Here is an 18,796-nt window from a genome sequence, read left to right on the forward strand (position 1 = left end):
CTCTCATTTGGGTACCTACATGAAATATCCTCAATGGTCACACTTTTAAAATTCTGATCCTTTGTATGTGAACATGGTGAAACCTATCTTAAGTGACAACTCCACCTCTATAAAGCCCCTGAGTAATCTGCCTCCCTCTAACAACAAATTCAAGTCAATACTAAAGAAAATATTTGTTATGTTCTTGGAGGAATGATTCTGAGACTCCACCTATCTGACAGCAAGAACTATACCGGCATGTTCAGTGACTAGGTGCGGAAAACTAGCCAAAGCCACTTTCTGTGCCTCAGAATTGTCAGGGGATATTCTTGTTCAAGGAAAAGTTGATAAGATGATAGCTGATAAAACAGGCATGTCAAAGTATTTGCTTCCCACCCAGCAAAGTCCAAGAAGGAGTACAGGCCTTCATATAATGATATAATCTCCTTTTGTTCCTGTATACAGCAAAGATACCAGAGAAGGTTCCCCTCTTAATTCAGGGTTAAGACTGAGATTTGGACCACATAGGGAAGCCTCAAATCATAGAACATACCCGACCCCTCTTTCCAGTCAATAAGCATAACTACACTTGGGCCAGATATAGGAAGGATATCACACTTTTCAAACTTTTGGTTCCAAACTGACTTCAGAGTAGTTATGTTGAGGGAGAACAGTGCCACATGAATACTCTTTAGAGTGCCTTCTTCATCCTCTTTTCAGTCCCAAGAGAGAATGAGAAACATCAAGCCATTCTGATGGAGACCCTACACCTCAAGAGCTAGGGATAGTAGAGCCTGTCCCTCATGATGAAAGATGCTCAGAGCTCTGTTCCATGTTTTTCATAGACAGGAACAGATCAGAACTACATCTCAGATATAAATAGACCGAACCCATTGATGATGACAAAATTCAGGATGGAAACTCTATCTTCCACTATCCCTGAGACATTTTAACATCTTTGAACTTATAAAAAGCTTATCTGCATATTCCAATTAGCCCCTGTCATTGGTAGTTTCTTCAGTTGGCCTACGGAGATCATCACTGTCAATACAAAATGTCACTCTTCAGCCTATCTTCTGCCCCCAGGATATTCATGAGGTATTAACAGTGGCGATAGCCCAGATGAGGAGTCTAGGAACTCACCTATACCTGTTCTTAGGTGAAACAGACATTGTCCACAAGCACCTCACAGTAAGTGACACAAAAGACACTCTCACATTTCATGTACATGGGTTTTTGATTGAAAGAGATTAGAGCTTCCTGACCTCCACCACTGTTGCCTTTCCTCAGAGAATCTGCTGAACTGTACCCAGTATTTGCAGGAAGAGTGGGGTAGCCAAAACATCTTGGATTTGGGGAAGGGATCCAGCCCTATTTGCTTTCTTTTTTAATGACATGCAGAATGTGGCACACAGCAGTAAAGCTTGGAGTTACTTGTGCAATTCAGAAAGAAGAGTAACCATAGCCTCACCTTTTACTCCTTTATATTCCTCTTTGAATGATCATAGGGTCTTAAGTAATATGGTATCCTCATATGAGGATTCTTGTTCAATGGGCTCCTTTTGATTTTGTATCCTCTGATCTTGAATTGTCCTTTCCATTTCATTCAGCAATATTGGTGTCAGAAACTATACCAGACTTCGCAGCAGCAGGAAAATATGTTTGGCTGATGTGGGCCAAAATCAAGAAACTACCAAAAATCTGAAGTGATTGCGCCACACGCCCCAAGACGTCAATACAGCCAAATGAGCAAACACACAACCCACTGCAAACGTTGCATTCATTTCTGCCTGTATACTGGTTGAAGCTAACCTCTAGCTCAGCCACCTCATACATTCCCTTTTTACTATGAGAAGGAATAATTTACATACAAGCTGTATACAGAATACAGCACTGAGGGTCAGGGAAATAAATATGTGGACCAGCACAGAACACAGAGACCACATTCCTTAATGCCTGTTTATGGCTCCTGTCAGAAGCAAACTGCAGTGACTTTACCATAATGTTTAAGGTAGGCCAGATTAGGGGTGGTCAGCTTCTGGGTCATTTTCCCACTTGTGATTTTATGGCATGTCTCTGTGTTCAGTGCAAGAAAATTTCACCCAAATTTGTCTTCCTATCTTTAAAAATATCATTTTTTATTATATCAGAAGTATGATTTGTCAGTTAATTACAGCATTCCTATCTTAAAAGAAAGTCTGTTCTGTTAAACACAGGTCATCTTGTATATATTGGTGCTCTTTTTATTTTATTTTCAGAAACCACGGCTCAAGTGAATCTTCCCACGCTCTAGTCTGTTGCCATACAAACGTTTGTCAGCGGAGCTGGATAGAACAATGGCAGTGATGAGCCAGTAGAATTTTTAAGTAAAGTCACTTTTGCCATGCTCGCTCCCCTTTGTGCTAATTTTGCAGACATGTGGGTGATCACATTTTATTATCACATGGATGATAGAACCTGAATCTTGAGTATTCACTTTGGAAGTAAATGTTTACTTCATCTGCCCAATTGGGAAATAGAAATAATGCCATGTGACTTATCAGCTGCAGTTATCCAGCCCAGATGAAATAATGAATATGAAATGCACACAGGAAACGGTTAGAAATCAAACATACAGTTTAAAAAGTACAAAAAATTGTCATAATTTCAAATAGCAAATTCCACAAGCTAAAAAAAGAGCCTAAATTCATCAAAGAATGTTATGAATTGTTCCGTCCATTCTAGTGATAACCTGGAAGAGTTGGGCCCCCTGTATTTTGGTAATAATAATGCACATTGTGTAAAGAGTTGTCACTTTGGATGGGCTATCACCAGCAGGAGAGTGAATTTGTGTGGGGGGGTGGAGGGTGAGAAAACCTGGATTTGTGCTGGAAATGGCCTAACCTGACGATTACTTTAGATAAGCTATTACCAGCAGAACAGTGGGGTGGGAGGAGGTATTGTTTCATATTCTCTGTGTATATATAAAGTCTGCTGCAGTTTCCACGGTATGCATCTGATGAAGTGAGCTGTAGCTCACGAAAGCTCATGCTCAAATAAATTGGTTAGTCTCTAAGGTGCCACAAGTACTCCTTTTCTTTTTAATAATACCGTAGTCTTTCCTCTGCTGAAGCTTCATATTTCAAGAAGTTGTTCTTCTCCAAAATTTGTGGACTGAAGACTTTGTAGGTTTCTGGTATAATATAGCCTGCAGTACTGCCATTCTTTATTTAAACTAGGATTCTGTACAAAAGATTACTTTATAATTCCATTTACAATATTTTGCTTGGTGTCAATATAAAGTTCTCATGCAAAATAATCACAGCCTGTTATTTTATTTTTAACTATATTTCTGAATACTTGGAATATGACATGTGCATACACTGTGTTATTTTACTCAAAATATTGGTGGTTTAAGTGTTAGATACATATAGTAAAGGTTAGATTTACATATTTTCCTATTCCCTTACAATTTTTCAAATGGTTCATGAGAAAACCAGGAGTTGTTGGTACTTGTCATGACTTATTCTGCAGAAAAAAATATTTTTTGTCTTTTCTATTAACTTTCCAGGACTGTCTTCAGTGGATAAATCTTAAATACTGTTATGAGATTTTCCAGAATAAAATAATTTTAATAAAGAGCTGAAGCATTTTTTCTTCTTAATTTGAATGGCTTCAACCCTCTCACTGTTGTGTGAAGACACCTCTCTAACATTTTATGAAAGACGCTTTTTTACCTACTTGCAGTGTGTTCAATTCTTGCACAGAACTCGAAGGGAAAAGGCTGGATTTCTCTTGCAGAAATGGCCAGCATCTTCTAGTTTTGTTATATATTGCTACAGCAGATCTCAAATGTATATAGATCTCATCAGTATATAGTACAATATACTTTAGTCATTACTTTGGGATATTGTTGAAAAAAAATTTAAGCAGTTTTTAGGGAGGGGGAAAGGAAAGTTCCCATTAGCAAAAAACTTTGAGTATCAGCTATATGAGTAGAACAACATATTGACCTAGGTCTCAGCTGCAGTCAAGGAGCAGTTGGCATAAATCAAGAAAAGAAGATGTGCTGAAGGTACCATGAGCTACCCGTGTTCTCACCTATGATCTTGGGCATCGCCTGTGCTGCTGCAGTCTATGTAAAAACTGTGACTGAGAATTTTAAAGCCATTTAAGGAAGTCAAGTACCAACTCACATTGAAGTGTAATGAGAATTCACTCTCTAATTAATCCTTCTCTTGTCTGTTCACATTCACATGACTTTAATTTGCTGTAGTAGGTAGGCTTGTATCATAATAATCAATGGTGTCACCTGGCAGTAGTTTAAATAAAGAAAATGTGCATTTCCTAACTGATATTACAAAGATCAAAGTTTTCTTCAATTTTTAATGGCTTGTGTAATGATGTGAGGAATTTGATTGTACAACATAAGAATCTTGTTGATATTAAAACAAATCAGTGACCCATTTGAGATCACCTCAATTTTGCACTGGGACATCAAAATGTAGTAATGTTTTCCAGAGAATGACAACACTATAACAAGAAAAGGAGTACTTGTGGCACCTTAGAGACTAACACATTTATTTGAGCATAAGCTTTCGAGAGCTACAGCTCACTTCATCGGATGCATGCAGTGGAAAATACAGTGGGGAGATTTTATATACACAGAGAACATGAAACAATGGGTGTTACCATACACACATAACGAGAGTGATCAGGTAAGATGAGCTATTGCCAGCAGGAGAGAAAAAAAACCTTTTGTAGTGATAATCAAGGTGGGTCATTGTCAACTACTGGAAAAAGCCTTTAATAACAGAGAGAGATAAGGTGGCATTATGTTGGGGAAACACCACCAACAGGATTCATAATACAACCCATGAGCAAAAAACCACCCCAAGCAAATTGGGCCGTGTGCTTTCCTTTTGGTTCTTGAGTCCAGCAACCCAAAGTCCCAAAAGTCCAACAACCCCAAAGTCTCTGTCCCTGGTCAGTGCAGCCCCAGAGTTCGAAAGTTTATCTGCAGAGTTTTACCTCCCAACCTGGGTGGAAATGGGGGGGTTAATGGGCACCTTACCTGGTCTGAAGCCGACTGCCCCACCTCTCCGTGGGGCTCCACTGTGCTCCACCAGCTGTCCCATGAATCGCTCTGCCCCGCCAGCCGTCCTGCGAGCCGCTCCACAATATATCTTCAGCCCCCTCCCCCCACTACTTAACACAACACTCAGTGATTTCAGCTCTCAGTAATTTTAACTCTTCAGTGATTTCAGCTTGTAGAAGGGGAACATCAGTGCTAGTGCACCATTGGCCTAAAGTGAATTCAACTCAGCAGCCTGCAAGTAGACTCCTAGTAGAATCAAAACTAGCTCTGATATTCCACAGTGGAGAGAGGAGAAGGTGCAATTAGCATATAAGGCCCTTACCAGAGGCCCATACCACCAGATATTAATACCTGTCCCCAGCCTCTCTCTATGCACTGGGTTGTGGAACCCATGACCCTTGCCTAGCAAGTGCTGCTTAGTTGATGGTGAGTCCCTCCATCATAACAAAAGGCCAAGTACAGTTCCACTGTCCTTGATTCATATAATCAGGATAATAATAGTTTATTCTTCCTGCCCTAATAACAAAGAAACTGGGGCTCCTACAGCAGCCAAAGTGACCATCTAGGCAGGTTGGGTGTGCCTATGCAAATGCGATCAGCCCCCAAAGCTCTTTTCCACAACCCACCACAACTTGCCACCAGATTTCAGGGTAGAGCTCATCCCTGACTCTGCTTACATATAATAATACTGTATCTGCCCTTTCTTGCTATGAAGTGAGGATAGCGAGGTGCCTGTTTAACAGTTTGATATCCCGCTGTGTCAGTCTTGTGCTGAAGCAGGGTAGTATATCTTTGCTAGATCAGGAGAATAACTACTGATTCTTTACCAGAAAGATTTTCAGACATTCATGCTGATTCTTATTTAACTTACTTATTCTTTTCCCTGGGAACAAAATATTCTGGAAGGTGTATTTGGTCCAGTGCGGTTAATGGAGTTACACCTGATTTACAATCTGTGGTTGTAGTATCTGTTAGCGTATAATGCCATCCATGTTCAGCTGTGATTTGTTCATGGATTTGTGCTACCTGCTTGCCAAATAGAAATTGAATATGTAACCAAAATCACTTTTCATCTCCTTTTGCATACATTGCCATAGTCAGAGGCCACATACTGCATCATTCTTTGGCTGTAATAGTTGCTATGGCATCCATCTCTCATTGCAGAAATGAAGCTCTTGTTTAAAAAAAAAAGGGAAGGGGGGCAGATCTTCAGTCAGTGTAAATTGATGTAGCTCCACTGAAACCGGTGCAGACACATCAACTTATACCATGGTTGCAAAAGAAACTTTCCAAACACAAAGTGAGTTTAAATCAGTCTTCCAACAGCATGAAACATGCTCTTGTGTCAACTTTGAAATGTTATGTTGTATATTTGAAGGGCAGCATTGTTAACCCTTTCACTGCTGATCATTTAATAGACTCATAAATGTTAAGGTCAGAAGGGACCATCATGATCATCTGCACATAGTCTGATCTCCTGCACATTGCTAACCCTATGCAGGCCACAGAACATCACCCACCCACTCCTGAAATAGACCCCCCTAGCCTCCGACTGAGTTACTGAAGTCCTCAAATCATGGGTTAAAAACTTCAAGTTACAGAAAATCACTGTTTACACTAGTTTAAACCTGCAAGTGGCCTGGGCCCCATGCTGCAGAAGAAGGTGAAACCTCTCCAGGGTCTCAGCCAATCTGACCTGGGCAAAAATTCCTTCCCAACCCCAAATACGATGATCAGTAGACCCTGAGCATGTGGGCTGCTACTGTGCTATCTCACAAACCCAAACTGCTTCCAACAGCTTTTCAGCTGCCTGAAGTCCCAGTTGTCCCTTGAAGAACTGCCAATACTTCCAGCTTTCCCCTGATAGTTCTATAATACACTTATGCATTTTCAATACAAATACTGCAACACATTGAACATTAAAAATTTAGAGGCAGCAAAAAATAAATTGAATTTAATAAAAAATTAAATCAGCGGTTATATTGTAGTGATTGTGCTATTCATGTTCATATTTAATTCAATAAAAAAACATCAGTTTTGAACCCTTTCTCAAGCTGCCACAGAATCTCCACTTTGCTGGTTTGGAGAACTGCAGAATTTAAATCAGACTTGCTATGGAGTTGTTATGCTGTCTGGAGTGTCTCAAAATTCTGAGTGCCAATCTCAGGTCAGACTTTCAGAAAATAGGGCAGACATCCCACACTGGGGGTATATTCTATAATTAGATTTCACCAAGCTTGTGTTCCCGACAAGCGGAACTTTTGTGATAAAAAATTATATAAACCAAAAATCATACTACATCTGGTTACTCCGAATCCCAAGGAAGCAGTCACTTACCCCAGATCAATTGGTACTCGAATTGGTCACTTACCCCAGATCAATTGTTACACCAGAAACAACACTGGTAGCCAATTCTCTAGTAAACTATCTAAAGATTTATTAGCTAAGAAAAATAAATGAGACATCAAAGGAGGTAAAATACATTAACAGGTCAATCAAAGTTTGTAAATCCAAATGATAGCAGAGATGTAATAATCTGCCAGTCTACAAAAGTATTTCAGGGTTACACAGAATAATTCTGGGGATATCTGCCATTTTGTTTAGTTATTCCAGCCTGTTAGAATCCAAACAGTCCAGAAATGCTGGTTCATTCCATGAATCCATATGTATAGCTTTTTCCACACAGAAAGCACTCTGATAAGTGTCTTTACTCCTCCATGAACCCTTGCTTTGAAACTAGCATTTCTTGTTACAGCCATTAAGTCCTTCATTAGCATTTCCTAGGTTCCATTCATGTTTGATGAGTTTAGTCACAGGGGTATACACAATGTAAAAGGAAAAGTAAGAGCAAACAACAGTCCTTCTTTAGTTTCCATGAAGCTTTAACACCTAAGATCTTACATTAACACACCTTGGATCAGGGATTATTTAATTACAGGGTATACATAACGTAGAAGTAATGTAATAGCAAACTACAGGAGATAGACAAAAACAACACAATCAACAGCTCCTTTGATCACTATTAGCATACGAGTGACTTAGTCTGAACCAAGAAAAGGAGTACTTGTGGCACCTTAGAGACTAACCAATTAATTTGAGCATAAGCTTTCGTGAGCTACAGCTCACTTCATCGGATGCATTCAGTGGAAAATGCAGTGAGGATGTTTTATACACACAGACAATGAAAAAATGAGTGTTCATCACTTCAAAAGGTTTTTCTCTCCCCCCACCCCACTCTCCTGCTGGTAATAGCTTATCTAAAGTGAAAAGAAAAGGAGTACTTGTGGCACCTTAGAGACTAACCAATTTATTTGAGCATGAGCTTTCGTGAGCTACAGCTCACTTCATCAGATGCATACCGTGGAAACAGCAGTAGACATTATATACACACAGAGACCATGAAACAATACCCCTTCCCACCCCACTGTCCTGCTGGTAAGCATTACCAGCAGGACAGTGGGGTGGGAGGGGGTATTGTTTCATGGTCTCTGTGTGTATTTTACGAGCAGGACAGTGGGGTGGGAGGGGGTATTGTTTCATGGTCTCTGTGTGTATATAATGTCTACTGCAGTTTCCACGGTATGCATCCGATGAAGTGAGCTGTAGCTCACGAAAGCTCATGCTCAAATAAATTGGTTAGTCTCTAAGGTGCCACCAGTACTCCTTTTCTTTTCACTTTAGATAAGCTATTACCAGCAGGAGAGTGGGGTGGGGGGAGAGAAAAACCTTTTGAAGTGATAAACACCCATTTTTTCATTGTCTGTGTGTATAAAACATCCTCACTGCATTTTCCACTGAATGCATCCGATGAAGTGAGCTGTAGCTCACGAAAGCTTATGCTCAAATAAATTGGTTTGTCTCTAAGGTGCCACAAGTACTCCTTTTCTTTTTGCAAAGACAGACTAACAGGGCTGTTACTCTGAAACCTTAGTTTGAACCCACACTAACACTGCTTTGATATTCACATACAAGTGACAGAGTAGCAGCCCTGTTAGTCTGTATCCATAAAAAGAAAAGGAGTACTTGTGGCACCTTAGAGACTAACTAATTTATTAGAGCATAAGCTTTTGTGAGCTACAGTTCACTTCATCGGATGCATACAGTGGAAATATAGCTCCCCACTATATTTTCCACTGTGTGCATCCAATGACGTGAGCTGTAGCTCACGAAAGCTTATGCTCAAATAAATTTGTTAGTCTCTAAGGTGCCACAAATACTCCTTTTCTTTTTACATACAAGTGAATTGTCCTAAGACTCTAGCATTCCCTGTCACTCAGCCTGTCAGTGTCATAGGAGCACACAAGGTCTTGGATAGGCGTCAGAGTGGTAGACGTGTTAGTCTGTGTCAGCAAAAACAACAAGGAGTACTTGTGGCACCTTAGAGACTAACAAATTTATTTGGGCATAAACTTTCTTGGGCTAACACCCACTTCATCAGATATTTCCACTCCATGCATCTGATGAAGTGGGTTTTAGCCCACTAAAGCTTATCCCCAAATAAATGTGTTAGTCTCTAAGGTCTTGGATAGTTCCTCACAGTCTAAATCCACCCTGGAACAGCCACCATATGATTTGTTGTTGTGTCCTTATGTTTTCTCTGTAATAAACAGTTCATGTAAAATTTATCACTTACATCAAACACAGCTTATTTAGTCTGAACTGATAAAGCACAGAATTCTGAATATATTTATTTTGTGTCATATATTTATCATCCTGGATCTTTGTAAGGATGCGACATACAATGATACTTCTCAGGCTGACTGACAGAAAATGGTATGTACAATGGAATAGTAGAGAGATAAAAGAAAAGACAAATAGGTGATGCTAGAATTTCAACAAAGACTACTTGTTCTTGCAGGATCAATCTTGTTTTGTAGTATGCATTGTTATTGCTTCAGTTCATTTTGGGGAACTTGTACTGTAAGCGTGAGCTGTCTGATTTTGCTAAAGACAGACTGCAGGTATACTGAAAGTTTTACTCAAACTGAGCGAATTCACCCAACATGGTATGGTAGGTCTCGGTTCAGCAGAGTCACTATGATTTAGGAAGAAGGAAGTGAATGGTATGTGTCTCTGAATCCTTTATACAAGGTAGAACTGGGCACTGGTCCTCGTAGGTCAGGGCAGATGGACTGTTTGGCAGCAAACCAAGTGCGGAGCAGTGGTTCCAGATAATGGGTGTCCAGTAATCCCAAGCCTCAGTGGCTGGAGTGGCTACAACAAAGGGCCTATGCAACTTCTCTACACGCTGTGTCCTGATCAGAGGGCAGATATGGTTTTCCTCAACCTTTGCACCATTCCCTCACACTAAGCCCATTTTACTCAGGCTCTGTGCCAGTATTGTGTGAATTTCAGCTTGAAAGCCATGTTCTACTGTCAGATTTCACATGCACAAATCCTGCTAAAGTCAGTGGAAAATGTGGGTGTTTATATGAGGGAAAAAATCAGCCCTAAGAATTAAAGACATGTGAGATTTCTTCATTTAATTCGGAGATGCTGCACATACATCTGACTCCTGAGACACAAAATCAGGGCAGTTTTCCTGGGCACTATTCCCTTGAGTGCAGAGACAAAGTTGTACCAGATTTGAAGTATTCCTTTAGAGCCCAGTTCTGCAAGATGCTGAACATGTGCTGAGATGATCTGAAATCCTCAAATCCCATCTTCATTTGGCTCTAAGGATGCTCAGCGCCTCACAGGATCAAGACTGTACATTTGAGAGACATTTGCAGAGTTAGTTTCAATTAGGCATATATTTGCAAAGATGTAAAAGATATCAGCTGTGTGATTTTGGTGCATTAGTTTTGCTTTTTAATTTACATTGTACCTGGATACAGTGAACAAAAGACACAGTACATGGTTGTTTTCTGTATTAGATATCAATTTTGTCACATAATGATTATAGTAATTAAATGAATCTTTTCTGCAGTCAGTAATATTTAAGCCTAACATTTCCAATTTTAATTAAGTACGCATGTGTGCACATGTGTGTATAATTAGTTTTCTTCATTTCATCTTTATGAGAGTTTCCTGTAGTGCATTGGATTTAGATTATGTTAAAATTTAGAAGGGCCTTTGATGAGAGAATAAATAATTCAGATTAAACCTACAATTCTATAAAGTTGTGTTAGAATGGTAGAAGTAAAAAGGGGGGAAGTTCTATGTTCATATTCTTTCTGGCATTGAAAATAACAAAAAAAAAAAAAAAAAAAAAAAAAAAACCCAGGGTTTTATCTATACATTTCTAACTGTATTGGTGGGTGAATCATTGCCACATTTAATACATGTATTCACTGTTGTCAGGTTCTTTGCTGAGGATACTCTTGTTTCTTTGTGTACAGAGAGTTTGGATGGAGAGATCCAGAACTTCCTGAAGTTATACAGATGTTACAGCATCAGTTCCCTTCAGTACAGTCCAATGCTGCAGCCTACTTGCAGCATCTCTGTTTTGGAGACAATAAAATAAAAGCAGAGGTAAGACACTTTGAGATTTTCTTTTAAAATGGCTTTGTCTGCTAATTACCACCAGAAATTTTGTATAATTTGAAAAAGAACGTCAAGAGAAATCATGTATATATGCATATAACCTGTATATTCAAGCTTTTAAATAATCACTACCATTACAGAAGGTGAGTTACATAAAATTTTATTGAATCAGCCCCTTGGATGATTCATTTGTTTGGATTTGATTATTTTAAATTGAATGTGAGGTATTCAAATGTTGTGGCAGCCTAGGTGTCCAATAAGCAAGTAATGGCATGATCTGGCTTCCATAGAAGTCATAGGAATTTTGCTTTTGATTTAAATAGAAACAAGATTGGGACCTAAATAAAAGAAAAAGCTGAAATACATAAATAAATGTGTAATGTGTGCTACATTCCAAATAGAAACAAGAACACAAAACATGGGGCAATAAAAAGGGTTCTGAGCCCAAACTCTGTTTTCATTTATACTAGTGTAAATCAGGAGTAATTCCATTGAGTTGAATCAGAGATTTGCCCAAACAAGAACTTCAAGATTTGGCCCAAGATTTTTAGCCTGCAAAAACCAAACTTATTATTTCATTATTTCACCCAATTTTTAGGAAATAATTCTAACAAAAATAAAAAATAAAAAGCAGATGGCTCAGTACAATTTCTATCTAAAACTTCACAAAAACCATAGTCCCAGATCCTCAGCCCTCGCTGGCCCGCACTTGGCATTGGTTGGGGAGAGAGACCTCTGTGCTCCCTTGATCTCAGTGGCTGCTGGTAGCCAGCTCAGCTCCTGCTGGAAATTTAAAACAGCCACAGAGGTGCTCTAAAATTATCCCAGTGCAGTACACTCCAAACACTCCTCCCTCCATCATGCTCAACGGAAGAGCCCCCTATATGAGCTGTACTCCACCCTGGGATTCCTCCATACATATGGAATTCCCAGATGGGAAAGCTTTTTCAGAACAGCCTAAAAAGATTGCATTGGTCCAAGGAACTGTTCTGTGATTTTTTGAGATTCAAACATAAATTATAGGAGAGTTAAAATAAAATATTTTTCTCTGTCTCAAAAGAGGTCATAACTGCTATAAGCCTAGATGTACCCCCTCCCACACCCTTCTTACCCTTTTCTCTCATTCCATCTCCGCTGCTCAGTCTTGATTCATCTCTTCAGGTTTCCCAGAAAGACAGTTATATGATTATAGCAATTTATTCATTGTACAACCACTGCTTCCTCCTGTTAGCCATGGATGGGGAGCCCTTGGGCAGCTGTCCAACTGAAGGGAAGAAAGTTGTTTGTTTTGTTGCCAACTGTGTATGGAAAATCCCTTAAGAGATAGGCTGTTGTAGGTCTGACCTGTCTGATTAGGACATCAATCTTTGACTATAGTTTAAGCTTTCAGAGTAATGAGCTTGTTGTTCTTTGTATATTTTGTGTGTACTGATAAAGTATAAAGTACCACAGTGCTCAGCACCACTCTTATATTTTGCTGCCAAAAAAGGATAACAAATAAAATAAGAGATTTTGCTCGTGATGGTGACGTGTTTTTCCCTTTATTGGTTCTTCCCGAGGCCCTTGATAGATTTCTACCTCTGCAACAAGCAAGATGCATTTGAGGGCAAGACAAATCATTTTTTAAAAACAGTGCTCATGAGAATATGCTTTCAAACTGCTGCTGGTGGTGCTATAGATCTTGCTAACAAACAGTGGAATCTGTCTCCTTTTCTTTTGCTTTATGAAGAGTTTTTAACCTAAAGGATGCAAAGTGAGCAAGCTCCTTATTAATGATCATATGTATAAGTACCGGAAAACTCTTATTTATAGCACTCTGATTCCTTTGAATGAAATGTGCTTTATGGGCACGTCTGCAGTGCAGCTGGGAGAGAGCCTCCCAACCTGGCTGGACAGACTCATGCTAACAGGGCTCAAGCTAGCACACTAAAAATAACAGTGTGGACTCCTAGACTCACTTAGGCTGCAGCTCAGGCTGTCAGCCCTACCTGAATCCCTACGCTTGAGAACCTGAACTCCAGCCCAAGCCCCGCTGTTCACGCTGCTGTTTTTAGTGCACTGGTGCCCATATTTAGTGCAACTATAGTGCCCATCTTTTAAAAAGGGAAGAAGGAGAACCTGAGGAACTACAGACCGGTCAGCCTTATGGAGCAGGTCCTCAAGGAAACCATTTTGAAGCACTTGGAAGAGAAGAAGGTCATCAGGAACAGTCCACATGGATTCAGCGGGGCAAGTCATGCCTGACCAAACTGATTGCCTTCTATGATGAGATAACTGGCTCTGTGAATATGGGGAAAGTGGTGGATGTGATATATCTTGACTTCAGCAAAGCTTTTGATACGGTCTCCCACACAGTATTCTTGCCAGCAAGTTTAAAAAGTATGATTGGATGAATGGACTATAAGGTGGATAGAAAGCTGGCTAGATTGTTGGTCTCAATGGGTAGTGATCAACGGCTCGATGTCTTGTTGGCAGCCGGTATCAAGTGGAGTGCCCAAGGGTTGGTCCTGGGGCCAGTTTTGTTCAACATCTTTATTAATGATCTGGATGATGGGATATGCTGGAGAGTAGGGATAGGGTCCAGAGTGACCTAGACAAATTCGAGGATTGGTCCAAAAGAAATCTGATGAGGTTCAACAAGGACAAGTGCAGAGTCCTGCACTTAGGACAGAAGAATCCCATGCACCGCTACAGGCTGGGGACCGACTGGCTAAGCAGCAGTTCTGCAGAAAAGGACCTGGGGAATACAGTGGACGAGAAGCTGGATATGAATCAGCAGTGTGCCCTTGTTGCCAAGAAGGCTAACAGCATATTGGGCTGCATTAGTAGAAGCATTGCCAGCAGATCGAGGGAAGTGATTATACCCTCTATTCGCCACTGGTGAGGCCACATCTGGAATATGGCGTCCAGTTTTGGGCCCCCCACTACAGAAAGGCTGTGGACAAATTGGAGAGAGTCCAGCGGAGGGCAACAAAATTGATTAGGGGGCTGGGGCTCATGACTTATGAGGAGAGGCTGAGGGGACTGGGATTGTTTACTCTGCAGAAGAGAAGAATGAGGGGGGATTTGATAGCTGCTGTCAACTACCTGAAAGGGGGTTCCAAAGAGGATGGTTCTAGACTGTTCTCAGTGGTACCAGATGATAGAACATGGAGTAATGGTCTCAAGTTGCAGTGGGGGAGGTTTAGGTTGGATATTAGGAAAAACTTTTTCACTAGGAGGGTGGTGAAGCACTGGAATGGGTTACCTAGGGAGGTGGTGGAATCTCCATCCTTAGAGGTTTGTAAGGCCTGGCTTGACAAAGCCCTGACTGGGATGATTTATTGGTGTTGGTCCTGCTTTGAGCAGGGGGTTGGACTAGATGACCTCCTGAGGTCTCTTCCAAGCCTAATCTTCTATGATTCTATGATTCTAAGGCTGTCTGGGTTGAGAGACTTGTTCCCAGATGCAGTGTGGACATATCCTGCAAGGTCCTGATTCAGCAAAGCACCTAAGCACAAGCTATGTGTGTGCTTTAGGCTCAAGACTTTGCCCAAATGGGGATGGGATTACTCTGATGCTTAGAATTAAGTATGTGCTTAATTACTTTGCTGAATCAGGGTTTTATAGATCACCGGAAGGAACTCAAAAAGAAAAAGAGCACTTGTGGCACCTTAGAGACTAACAAATTTATTTGAGCATAAGCTTTTGTGAGCTACAGCTCACTTCATCGGATGCATGCAGTGGAAAATACAGTGGGGAGATTTATATACACAGAGGACATGAAACAATGGGTGTTACCATGCACACTGTAACAAGAATGATCAGGTAAGGTGAGCTATAACCAGCAGGAGAGTGGGGTGGGAGGGAAACTTTTGTAGTCAAGTTAATCAAGGTGGGTCATTTCCAGCAGTTGACAAGAACGTGTGAGGAACAGTGGAGGGTGGGGGGGAATAGTTTTACTTTGTGTAATGACCCATCCACTCCCAGTCTTTATTCAAGCCTAAGTTAATTGCCCCTTTTAGGTCTGTAATCGAGTGTCCCAAGAGATTGAAGTGTTCTCCGACTGGTTTTTTAATGTTATAATTCTTGACATCTCATTTGTGTCCATTTATTCTTTTACATAGAGACTGTCCAGTTTGACCAATGTACATGGTAGAGGGGCATTTCTGGCACATGATGGCATATATCACATTGGTAGATGTGCAGGTGAACGAGCCTCTGATCGTGTGGCTGATGTGATTAGGCCCTATGATGGTGTACCCTGAATAGATATGTGGACACAGTTGGCAACGGGCTTTGTTGCAAGGATAGGTTCCTGGGTTTTGTTGTGTGGTGTGTGGTTGCTGGTGAGTATTTGCTTCAGGTTGGGGGGCTGTCAGTAAGCAAGGACTGGCCTGTCTCCCAAGATCTGTGAGAGTGATGGGTCGTCCTGCAGGATAGGTTGTACATCCTTCATGGTGCGTTGGAGAGGTTTTAGTTGGGGTCTGAAGGTGATAGCTAGTGGCATTCTGTTATTTTCTTTGTTGGGCCTGTCCTGTAGTAGGTAACTTCTGGGTACTCTTCTGGTTCATATTTTTTCATGCTTTGTGTGTATAAAAATATCTTCTACATTTTCCACAGTATGCATCCGATGAAGTGAGCTGTAGCTCACGAAAGCTTATGCTCAAATAAATTGGTTAGTCTCTAAGGTGCCACAAGTACTCCTTTTCTTCTGGCTCTGTCAATCTGTTTCTGTTGAAGGAACTCAAAGTGCTATAAATAAAACTATATATTACTTCAAATCTCAGGCTCCAATTTCGCAAGTTTCCTAATCATGTGCCTATCTATAAGATAATGAGTAGTCCCACTCACTTATTTGGGATTAATCATGTGCTTACAGTTAGGGTATGTCTACATTTACAACACTACAGTGGCACAGTTGCAGTGTTGCAGCCATCAGCATTGGTAATCCTCCTCCCCAAGAGGCTGTAGATAGGTCAACTGAAGAATTCTTGCAGCAACCTAGTGCTGTCTACATGTGGACTTAGGTCTGCTAACTTTGCCACTCTGGGGTGTGGATTTCTCACAGCCCTGCATAATGTAGTTATTCCAACCTAATTTTCTAGTGTAGACCGGGCTTTAGGTGTGCATATAAGTAGCTTGCTGAATCTGGACCTAAATAAGGGTACCTGCGAACAGAATTGGACTCATTCATCCTCTCCAGATATAATGCATTTGTATTTTTCAAATGATTATAGAACTTGTTTTCCCTGTCTAAATGTCTTGCCTGTTGAATTAGCCAGGATTAACATTAGACTCGTTCATCAATAAGATTAGCTGCATGGTTCTGTACAGTTACAAGGAAATGGAAAGGTTTCAGTGGAGTGTACAGGAGAAGGAAGGGCACAGCCAGGCACACCCAGAAAATGATTTTCACTCTACAACTTGCAACATCTTTGGAATTAATGTTTAAGGCTTTGGATCCCCAAATATAATGCAAGAAATCCAAATTCAACACAAATCCAAATCCATTGGAAAGGAGAAAATTACTACTCTACTTTATTAAATAAATAGGTTTAAAGAGGTACAAACGGCTTGTGTTGCAGTAGCAAGAATATGGCCCAGATGGTGTTTGGGGATTTTGAGAAGGGAGTGGGTTAGGGAAAATATGAATGAAGGAGGTGATATTTATGACTCCTGGTAGACTACATGGAGAAGGTGAATCCATAAAGGCTTACTGATTCATTTGTAAGGTTTGTTATTATTTTTAACGTGTATGTCCCCAGAGCATTGTATTGGCATATCTAAAACAAAAAAATGAATCCAAAGAATGAGTGGATGTAATTCTATGGCCTGTGCTATGCAGGAGGCCAGACTTAGATTATCATAATGGCCCCTTTGACCTTAAAATCTATCTATGAAATAATGTTTCAGCTCTTGGTGTCATCTTCAGAGCCAGAGTGAAACAAGACTGGAAAATGCACAGAATCTCTCTTGCAGAGTTTGCTAAGCCTATGGTGCTATACAACCTGCTGCCACACTGCAGTTACAAGAAAGATGCTTTAGGGTACTCATTCAAAAACTTGTTATGACCATTTAAATTTAGATAGCATCTGGATTGGAGTATAATTTATACCATATTTTCCATCTAAAAGAGACGGTTTTATTAATAATCATTCATCCTAGCCCAACCACCCCTTCACAATGTCTGCTTTGTACTTTAGATGGTTATAAGATCTTTGGTCCCCGGCCATGTGTGAGTTCAATGAGACTACTCACATGCATCAAGTTAATTCCAGCTGCTTGTGGGATAAGGGCCCTTTATGTTTTATTCTAGAAAGACAGTGTCCACTTAAAAACTAGTCAGTTAAAAAAATAACAATTGCAGGTACTACGCTTGTTCTTAAGACTCCAGCCAATATTTGTGGTTTTACAATTATGGTTTCCTCTTTTATACAAAGAAATTTCTCTCCCCAGTTGCTGTGTGAAAAAACACAAAAAAACAGGAGAAATGTATTGACTGTGCAGAAGAAAACATTGAACTGGCTATATTAGAAATGTCAAATGAATACAGTAAACAAAACTGGGAAAAAATAAAATATTTTTCTCTAATCTTTTTCAGTTACAGTAACCTTGGGTTTTACTTGTAACCATAGTAAATAAAAATGGCTTTCATACAAAAGTGTAATTTTAAGTTGATAGAGTCCCTTTAAATAAAACTGTATTTTTTCATGAATCCAAAGTCCTTATCGTTCTTTTTGTCAAGAACAAGAAAAAGGCTTAAGCTTTGAATACCTGCCTTTTCAACCTGGTAACTATTATCTTATCCAGAGGTATCTGCAGATGCCCTTGTCCTGTCCGCTAAAAGGACATTCTGCAAAGAGGATTACTGTTTCACGGGAGGAAGCCTCAGGGGGTTGCATAGGTGTCAAAAGCCATTTGTGCATTCACAGAGCACTCATGTCTATTGCTTTTGTATTTTTAGGGTAGGGTTTTCATTTTTTCCCTTCCAACTTTCATAAGGGTATATAAATATTGGAGTGAGATAAATAATTGTGAATTTTATATAGAAGAAAATGGTGTTACTGTTTTCATTTCTCTTCTTTGCAACATTTTAAAAAATTAAAATCAAGGCTTGGGTTTTTTTTTAAAGCATGATTAGTTGAATGTTTCCATTTCTGAAGATGCAGCTTTTACCCGAAGGTTCCCTCAAATTGCACTTTTGCATAGGTGCCTCTCTCCTCTAATAGAACAAGCAGGAGACTAACACAGTTACCCCTCTGATACGTCTCT

General features: G+C 40.1%; 1 protein-coding gene across 1 annotated transcript in view; it reads left to right on the top strand.

The window, feature by feature from the left end:
- The window catches only part of CTNND2 (catenin delta 2), a 526,110-nt gene that overhangs the window by 228,038 nt on the left and 279,276 nt on the right, over positions 1–18,796 (top strand). The window contains exon 5 of the mRNA XM_077809167.1: positions 11,398–11,530. Within this exon, the coding sequence (XP_077665293.1) occupies positions 11,398–11,530 (133 nt within the window). The remainder of the gene's footprint in view (positions 1–11,397; positions 11,531–18,796) is intronic.

Source organism: Eretmochelys imbricata, chromosome 2, assembly GCF_965152235.1.
Source record: "Eretmochelys imbricata isolate rEreImb1 chromosome 2, rEreImb1.hap1, whole genome shotgun sequence".
Taxonomy (NCBI): Eukaryota; Metazoa; Chordata; order Testudines; family Cheloniidae; genus Eretmochelys; species Eretmochelys imbricata.